The sequence below is a fragment of the Berghia stephanieae genome, chromosome 11 (genome assembly GCF_034508935.2).
Source record: "Berghia stephanieae isolate SIO BIC M18660-M18661 chromosome 11, UCSD_Bste_1.3, whole genome shotgun sequence".
In the NCBI taxonomy this organism is placed as follows: Eukaryota; Metazoa; Mollusca; class Gastropoda; order Nudibranchia; family Aeolidiidae; genus Berghia; species Berghia stephanieae.
The window spans coordinates 41,184,517-41,194,516 of record NC_088370.1 but is presented as its reverse complement, the minus strand read 5'-3'; the positions used below and the strand labels follow the sequence as shown (position 1 = coordinate 41,194,516).

At 35.4% G+C, this 10,000-nt stretch overlaps 1 protein-coding gene across 1 annotated transcript in view; it reads left to right on the top strand.

The window, feature by feature from the left end:
- Positions 1 to 10,000, top strand: part of LOC144956606 (cornifelin-like) — a 16,213-nt gene that overhangs the window by 4,272 nt on the left and 1,941 nt on the right. Inside the window, exons 2-4 of the mRNA XM_078887217.1 lie at positions 2,022 to 2,283; positions 5,526 to 5,665; positions 9,639 to 10,000. The exon at positions 9,639 to 10,000 is cut by the window's right edge and continues 1,941 nt beyond it. Of these exons, the coding sequence (XP_078743343.1) occupies positions 2,022 to 2,283; positions 5,526 to 5,665; positions 9,639 to 9,755 (519 nt within the window). The 3' untranslated portion in view covers positions 9,756 to 10,000. The remainder of the gene's footprint in view (positions 1 to 2,021; positions 2,284 to 5,525; positions 5,666 to 9,638) is intronic.

Genomic DNA, 10,000 nt, shown 5'->3' with positions numbered 1-10,000 from the left:
CAAAAATTTGGCCAGAAAACTTATCCTTCAAATTATATCGAATTGACCATCATCTTGGGAAAAAAAAAACCTCTCAAACCTAGGATTTTATGAAGTCTTTCTTAGTCTCAGGTTTGAAAGTTTTTGCAATGATGAGGGTCATTTAAATCGATCGATATTTGAAGGATGAGTTTTCTGGCCAAATTTTTAAACACGCGTTTTTCCAGACTACGGCAATTAATAATAAATAGTTAAAGAGCATTTTATCGAGTGGATAGCTTTGTCATACTTTAATTGTACGATCAAATGTCGCAGGGTAAACTGCAGAGCATTAATTTTCTTTATTTCAAGTGTTTGTGCGTGCGCGTGCGTGAGTTTGTTGCGTGTGTGTGTATGTGTGTGTTTGTTTGTTTGTGTTTGTGTGTGTTAGTGTGTGTGTGTGTGAGAGAGAGAGAGTTAGTGTAGGTGTATGCGGTTATGTAAATGTGATTGGGCGTGTTATGGTGTGACAATCTTGAGTCAACACCTTAAACTCTCTCCTTACCGATGATTTTCAGTATTTTCCCAAAAAATGACAGGCTTACCTAGAAGAAGAATTGATTTTTTAAACTCAAACAATCTCTCTACAATCTCTCTTATGTTCTTATTAATTAAACAAAGATCATTGTGATGTACAAATCAAATTTGAATAAGAAAAATATTCTATTGTGTCGTAACAAATGTGACGATTTTGCTGTAGGTGGTAAGGAGTGGGTTAAAGCATAGGAGTGATTTATTTGGTTTGTTATAGTAAAAACTGTTGTAATATTAGACTATAGATAGTTCGAAGATGACGTCACTGAGGTCTTTGTTATTGTTTTTTTTTTGCCAGCCGCGTTTATGAGTAATGCTCACTGACCTGTATTAACCTGACTATAAACGTTCATGGATACACTCAGTTTTGTGTGTTGGTCCGTTATACTTCCGGATGGCAATGTTATGAGCTTCTTAGCCAAGCGCATACTATCTATACGTGCGTGCATCTTTATGTTTGAGTGTATGTGTCTGCGTACGTGTGTGGGGTGGGGTGGGGAGGGTTGTGTGGTTATGTGAATGTGTATGAGTGTGTTGTAATGTCATGATCTTGAGTCAACACCGTAAATTATCATGATAGTGATGATTCGGTTGGTCATAATGATAACTGTGGCAGTGTTTAATTATTATTGTATCGACACTCTGCGTGCGTGCGTGTTTATGTTTGTGTGTGTTTGATAATAATTTTTAAAATAAGTAAATAAACTCCCTTTATTCATCCCAAGGGGACATTTGTCTTAAGGGTCTATTTCACGGGAAAGCTGGAATAACCCAGGCGTCAGCCGTAGTGCAGCGCCGCAAACTTAGCTAAGGCGAGATGACTTGCTCAAGGCCACACAACGAGGCGGGTAGTCGTACTCGGTACCTTTCGGGAACGAAGCAAAAGACCGTACCGCTGAGCCACATTGTCCCATGATAATAATATATAATAGTATCAATCATCATTTTTGTTATTGACTCGATAAAGCTTAAGTGGCAACTTGTCAATCATTCTTGATCTGTATAAAACATGTGAACTTTTATAAAGCGCTATATCCACTTAATGTGCTCAAAATGCTTTACAAGGGGTCCTAAGCCATCAACAATAATTAACATGAAGAGGAGAGCGGATAGTTCAATTTGCTCCCTCGGTGTCGAGAATGGGAGCGATCTATATTCATGTTTTCGTCCAACCGAGTCATCAATCACGTGATTTGTTGCTGTCCAACGATTGGACATTTCTGTTTATGAAAGTTGTAATCATACCCATCTGTCAAGCTTAAGACAATGACCAATCGTGATGTGAGATAGTTCAAAATCTGTGAACACTTTTCACTATGTAGGTCACTTTGAGCATATTTTGCAATGTGACCAATGACCTCGAGCACATGGAAAGTTAATATAGATCTTGCCCATTCACTACTTCCCCCCCCCCCCCCCCCCATATTTTTTGTCCACACCTCACATTACTTCCATCTTTACCAATACAGCACGATGGCCCACCCCCTTCCTACAGTGAGGAGCATGGAAATGTGTACACAGGACCTCCGACCACCGCCCAACCCCAACCAGGCATGATGGGGCCTCAATTCCAGCAAGCTCAATTTCAGCCTCAATACGCTCAGCCCGTCTACCAGCATCCAGTTGGGACCACTGTGATCGTTAACCAGCCGATGACGCCAGGTTCCCCCGGTGCAGCGCCGAGAATGTGGTCCACTGGCATTTGCTCTGTCTGTGACGACATGGGCATTTGTAAGTATAACAATAGCGTTCAACAGTCATGACGTCACTTCCCTCGTAATGACGCATAGTAACTTAGTATCTGGTTCTAAACTATCAGAACAATGACGGACGACGCCCTTATGAAATACTTCTCCGACGAGCATCCAGAGGAGAAAAACATTAAATCTGATCATGTTTTGACTTGTATACATTCTGATCACATGACATGTGAAAAAGTTCTAGCCAGCATGAAGAATAAAAAGTACCGATTTTCTTTAAGAACCAAGCTGCCTGTTGTTGGGCGGACGTGACATCAGACAATTGAATCCTAATGACATGTCTTTTAAATTCATGGATAAATTAGTTTGATTAGCCATTTGAAATAAATGGATTACTTTTCATTGTATAGATAGATAATCTCCATCAACTTGATGTAGGTTACTTCGTGATAATGTCAGTGACAGATAGATGTCAATGGCGGCAAAACTTGGATACGACGTTTTGTGCAAGACATTTTACTCCGTTTGACTCAAGGGTGTATAAGAGCATGAGTATTACCTAAGACAGATATTGTAAGAGTAATGGGATTTTTTTTAAATTTGGTTTTAAGATTAGAAAGTTTGGGAGAAAGCAGTTGGAAAATAAATGAATAAAAATAATAAAATTCCCTTTATTCATCCCCATGGGGAAATTTGTCTATAGGGTCTATTCCAAGGTAAGACTGGAATAACCCAGGCGTCAACCGCAGTGCAGCGCCTCAAAGTGAACTAGGGCGAGGTGACTTGCTCAAGGCCACACAGCGCGGCAGGTGATCGAACTCGGTAGGAAGCAAAGACCGTACCGCTGAGCCACGCTGCCCAAAAAAAATACATATTCTAGAACCAAAACACATGTGCCCCTTATTGTTTGGGTGAGTAAAAAATTTAGAGTTTATATTAACCCTCAACTTACCAACCATAGGAAAATGGTCACATTCGTTACGATGTAACCGACGATTCTCTCATTCTGATTTCTATTGTACATCGCAACATTTAAAGAAATGCTTTGATTACAGCTATAAATACTAAACACTGTGTTGCAGACATCATTTTGCTGAACAACATCCTGTATAGAATGCACTTGTTACTCTTTTGTTTGATTAGGAAAAGTCTATTTTGGTGTTGGGTGGGAGTGAAGTTTTGGGGGAAATTCTAAAAATAGCTGGTAAGGAGAGAGTTAAAGGTACAGACTCAAGTTCATCCCGACATCATACTGGATGGAAACTAAAGACCTACAATAGTGTGTTTGATACTAACGAAAGAGTGAAAATGGAAAGGCTTCGTATGGGAACAAAACAGACAATGGACGTTTCGGGTACAAACCCTTCGTCAGCACAACAATACACAAATAAACGTGGAAAACAAATAAAATATGATGACAAATAACTTGTATCGTCTGTACTCAATATCATTCATACCTGACCACCATTGAGTACAGACGATACAAGTTATTTTTCATTATATTTTATTTTATTTGTGTATTGTTGTGCTGACGAAGGGTTTGTACCCGAAACGTCCATTGTCTGTTTTGTTCCCATACGAAGCCTTTCCATTTTCACTCTTTCGTTAGTATTTTACGATCACCGGCTTCAGGCAGCCCTTACCGTTTTCTACTTAATAGTGTGTTTGAAGCTGCTTCGTCCGGCACTGTTTTCAACCACAATTTTTTCAGGTTTTTATCTGATACAAATGCCCGCTCCTTAGTTTGTTACTTTTCTATTGTTTTCAAAATACAAATGGAGATAATTCAAATTCGTCTTCCTCGTTCTCTCGTGTTCACAATGTTTTCGTTTTGTGATGCAGAGAGGGGTCAATGTGGAAACTGGTTTCCCTTGTGAAGAATGTAGAAATTGAATTGCCCGAACTATCAATTCGAGACAGATTGATTTTTTTAGTATAGTTTTTTTTTCTCATATTTGTGACCCATCGTCTCAATACGGTATTATGTCGGAACGAACCAGATTGCTTAAAAGCCGAATAAAATGTTAAACTGGTCAAAAATATAAATTGTTGGCATTAGCACCCTAGAAAATATGGTTGTCATTCACCTCAATAAAACATACAAACTCAACACAAGTCTGATATTTCTGATTATAAATTCAATTTCCAACATCTTAACCAACCCGACTTAACACCGTTTTGAGCCGAAGGGTCACATTTTTTCTCTCCTTTGTCTGGTACTATTTCAAACAAACTGTTTCAGGTCCGTATCTTATACCAGTGCCTGTTCTTTATTTATTTTGTCACTTGGCTGGAAACTGTTATTCACTTTTGATTGATTTTTTTCGTATGTTTTTTGTTTTCCATATGTTTTCTCTGCTTTGTCTGGCACTATTTCATACAAACGTTTTCAAGTTTGTCTCTTATTCCAGTGCCTGCTCTTTAATTTGTCACTTGGTTGGAAACTGTTTTATTCACTTTTGCTCGCTTCGCCTGGGGTTCCCTCTTTCTTGATTTGATTTGACCTAGGGGTAAAATTCATATTCATATAGATTAATTAACTCACTCAACCCTAACACCGACTATATCCGTAGTTTACCCAGGTTACTTTTACCCCATATCTATTTATTATTCATTTTTTCTGAAACAAATTATAGGCGTAGTATCAAAGCTAATGTTTTTCATTTTTACCTGTTAATGGTAGATGAATAAAACTATCGATCCACCTGCTCATTTTTAATATTTTTTTTCCAATTTTGAAAAATAGCAAAAATTCTATAAGATTGAGTGAGTTAATGTAATATTTATCATTATATTATTATATCAACATTTTCATGCATGCCACGTCTGTAAACGAATTTCCATTTTTTTTTTTTGGATGAATAAAGTTATTATTACTATTATTATTTATTATTATATTATTATTATTATTATTATTATTATTATTATTATTATTATTATTATTATTATTATTATTATTATTATTATTATTATTATTAATTATTATTATATTATATTATTATTATTATTATTATATTATTATTATTATTATTATTATTATTATTATTATTATTATTATTATTATTATTATTATTATTATTATTATTATTATATTATTATTATTATTATTATTTATTATTATTATTATTATTATTATTATTATTATATTATTATTATTATTATTATTATTATTATTATTATTATTATTATTATTATTATTATTATTATTATTATTATTATTATTATTATATTATTTTTTATTATTATTATTATTATTATTATCTGTATCTGTAGGTTGTTGTGGCTTGTTCTTTGGTTTGTGTCTGGCGTGTAAAGTATCGAACGACATGGGTGAGTCATACTGTGTGCCATTCTGTGTGCCTGCGGCCGAGATCACTCTCAGAACAAAATGGAGGACACAAGAGAACATACAGGTGAGGAATGGCGTCACTCTAGACATATCTATATAACGGGAATGTAATAGGAATAACATCAGTCTAGTAATCTCAACTATATAAAATAGGAATGGCGTCACTCTAGACACATCTTTATAACGGGAATGTAATAGGGAATAACATCAGTCTAGTAATCTCAACTATATAAAATAGGAATGGCGTCACTCTAGACATATCTATATAACGGGAATGTAATAGGAAATAACATCGGTCTAGTAATCTCAACTATATAAAATAGGAATGGCATCACTCTAGACACATCTTTATAACGGGAATGTAATAGAGAATAACATTGGTCTAGTAATCTCAACTATATAAAATAGGAATGGCGTCACTCTAGACACATCTTTATAACGGGAATGTAATAGGGAATAACATTGGTCTAGTAATCTCAACTATATATAATAGGAATGGCGTCACTCTAGACACATCTTTATAACGGGAATGTGATAGGGAATAACATTGGTCTAGTAATCTCAAGTATATAAAATAGGAATGGTATCACTCTAGACACATCTTTATAACCGGAATGTAATAGGGAATAACATCGGTCTAGTAATCTCAACTATATAAAATAGGAATGGCGTCACTCTAGACACATCTTTATAACGGGAATGTAATAGGAAATAACATCGGTCTAGTAATCTCAACTATATAAAATAGGAATGGCGTCACTCTAGACATATCTTTATAACGGGAATGTAATAGGGAATAACATCGGTCTAGTAATCTCAACTATATAAAATAGGAATGGTATCACTCTAGACACATCTTTATAACGGGAATGTAATAGGAATAACATCGGTCTAGTAATCTCAACTATACAAAATAGGAATGGCGTCACTCTAGACACATCTTTATAACGGGAATGTAATAGGGAATAACATCGGTCTAGTAATCTCAACTATATAAAATAGGAATGGCGTCACTCTAGACACATCTTTATAAACGGGAATGTAATAGGAATAACATCGGTCTAGTAATCTCAACTATATAAAATAGGAATGGCGTCACTCTAGACACATCTTTATAACGGGAATGTAATAGGGAATAACATCGGTCTAGTAATCTCAACTATATAAAATAGGAATGGCGTCACTCTAGACACATCTTTATAACAGGAATGTAATAGGAATAACATCGGTCTAGTAATCTCAACTATATTAAATAGGAATGGCGTCACTCTAGACACATGGTTATAACGGGAATGTAATAGGAATATCATCGTTCTAGTAATCTCAACTATATTAAATAGGAATGGCGTCACTCTAGACACATCTTTATAACAGGAATGTAATAGGAATAACATCGGTCTAGTAATCTCAACTATATTAAATAGGAATGGCGTCACTCTAGACACATCTTTATAACAGGAATGTAATAGGAATAACATCGGTCTAGTAATCTCAACTATATAAAATAGGAATGGCGTCACTCTAGACACATCTTTATAACGGGAATGTAATAGGAATAACATCGGTCTAGTAATCTCAACTATATAAAATAGGAATGGCATCACTCTAGACACATCTTTATAACGGGAATGTAATAGGAATAACATCGGTCTAGTAATCTCAACTATATAAAATAGGAATGGCGTCACTCTAGACACATCTTTATAACGGGAATGTAATAGGAATAACATCGGTCTAGTAATCTCAACTATATAAAATAGGAATGGCATCACTCTAGACACATCTTTATAACGGGAATGTAATAGGGAATAACATCGGTCTAGTAATCTCAACTATATACAATAGGAATGATATCACTCTAGACATATCTATATAACGGGAATGTAATAGGAAATAACATCTGTCTAGTAATCTCAACTATATAAAATAGGAATGGCATCACTCTAGACACATCTTTATAACAGGAATGTAATAGGAAATAACATCGGTCTAGTAATCTCAACTATATAAAATAGGAATGGCATCACTCTAGACACATCTTTATAACAGGAATGTAATAGGGAATAACATCGGTCTAGTAATCTCAACTATATAAAATAGGAATGGTATCACTTTAGACGCATCTTTATAACAGGAATGTAATAGGGAATAACATCGTTCTAGTTTAGTACGCACAATCTCAACTATATAAAATAGAGTGGCAACAGTCTAGATAAGTAGATCACAATCTCATCATTATAAAAATAGGAACGCCGCTCTAGATTATTACGTACAATCTCATCCATTCTTCTCAATAAATAAATTTGGGGGCCAAAGTTGTTCGGTACAGGTGATGTTAAACTTTTGCCAACAAATATGTGACCCGCCGTCTCAAAGCGGTATTATGTCGGGATACACTCGGTTAAGGAAATTGATTTCATTGCCACAAATATAAAACTTGGGTTTAATTTGTCTACGTCATGCTGGAGTATAAATACTATTTCTTGCTTTACAAAAACTTTTAAGGTCCAATTTCTCATCGTTCCATCTCTAAATTCACTTTCTGTGGTCTGAATCATCCCGACATAATACCATTTTGAGACGGAGGGTCACATATATTATTTAATGGCAAGTCTGTAAATTATAAAAATATTTTTGCATATCGATATACAAGTAACTTGTGTTCTTTTTTTCCTACATCAAGGCTACTTTTATCACCCGTTGACTCAAATGATTATTTATAAAATCTGCTAGGGTACCATAATCGGTCATTTAAATTTACGGTTTTTGATTTGTTGGCGGATTGGCTTTTACCAGCAAAAGTAGCATGCATAATGTATTCGTTTAGTTTAAGCGGCATAATTTCAGGTTTGTAAAATATCTCCTCGCTAATTTTTTAAAATAAATTATCAAGTAAATCAATATGAGTGAACTTATTTTCATTTTATATGTCCAATCAGAAGAATAATATGTTTGACAACAAAAAGAATAATATGGTTTAGCTTGAACTCGTTATATTTTATCTGCCGATTCGGAAGACAAATTCTGTTAACAGACAACATAATATTATCTCGTCGATGGAATATGACGACACCGAGCTTGTAAATCCTTAACCCAACATTTCTTTAATTTTGAGGAATATTCCAATATTATATTGATGTGTGGATTAAAAGAGATTCGGGCTAATATTTTTAATTATATATTTTGATGGTTTAGAGCAACTGCCGCCTCAATCAAATACTTATGTGCGGCTATGTGGTCTAGTGGTATGACACTCGCTTTCGGATCGGAAGGCCTTGAGTTCGAGCCTCGCGCTAGGCATAGTTGAGTCATTGGAAAAGGCTCTTTACTCATATTCTCTCAACGTACTCAGGTGTAAAATGAGTACCTGGCCGTTAGCAGCGTTGTCCTTGTCCGAAAAATTGTAATATCGCCTAACATACGTCATGTCCCGTCCTACATGTTAAATGTCGCTGTTGACCAGGGACCCCTTGTAATGCGCTTTGAGAACATTTAGTGGATATTGCTCTATATAAAGCTCAATTTTTTAATTATTTTTTTAATGAGAAAAAGAGTTGCTTTAAATGAGGAGTACTCGAGCCTCGATTGTTTAGAAATGGCCATTATTCTGAATATGACTTATGTGATGATCCTTTAGATAACAGAAAGTTATGATTGGACCCTAAGCCACACGTAATAAATAACAATGTGAAATTGAATGTAAGCTTCAATTTAATATACGAAAACAGATAAAATAGACGTTTCGGGTTTCCCCTTTATCAACAAAACAGGATGCTGCTAACGCCCAGATATCAATTTTACACCCGAGTACGGTGAGAGAATGTGAGTAAAGAGTCTTTCCCACGGACTCAACTATGCGCCGAGCGAGGCTCGAACCCAGGAAATTCCGATCTGAAAGCGGGTGTCATGTCATATCACTAAACCACATAGCCGCACATAGCGTACAACAGTCCCTTTTAACGATTGTTAACTTATGTAGATTCAAGATTGTAACTTTATTTTAAAAACAACATCTATCATTCTTCTTTACTTCTCAGGGTTCCATCCTTGATGACTGTTTGACAGTCTGGTGCTGTGGGCCGTGTGCAATGTGTCAGCTCGCGAGAGAGGTCAAGGCCAAAAAGAAAGGCACGCTTAACCCAAAACCAAACTAGATTGGATTCAAACTTACGACGACTGGCAACGCTAATGAAAAAAAACGCTGGAATTAGAGATTACATAGAAGTTATTTGAATAATTCCCCATCCCTTTACATGACATGTAATTACAAACCGATGCATAGATGCATGATGTAGAATACCCATGAATGTAATTGATTGCTCTTATTTTCAGAGGAAGCTAATTAACCCTCTCCTTACCAACTATAGGAAAAATCGTCACACCCGTTGCGATACAGACT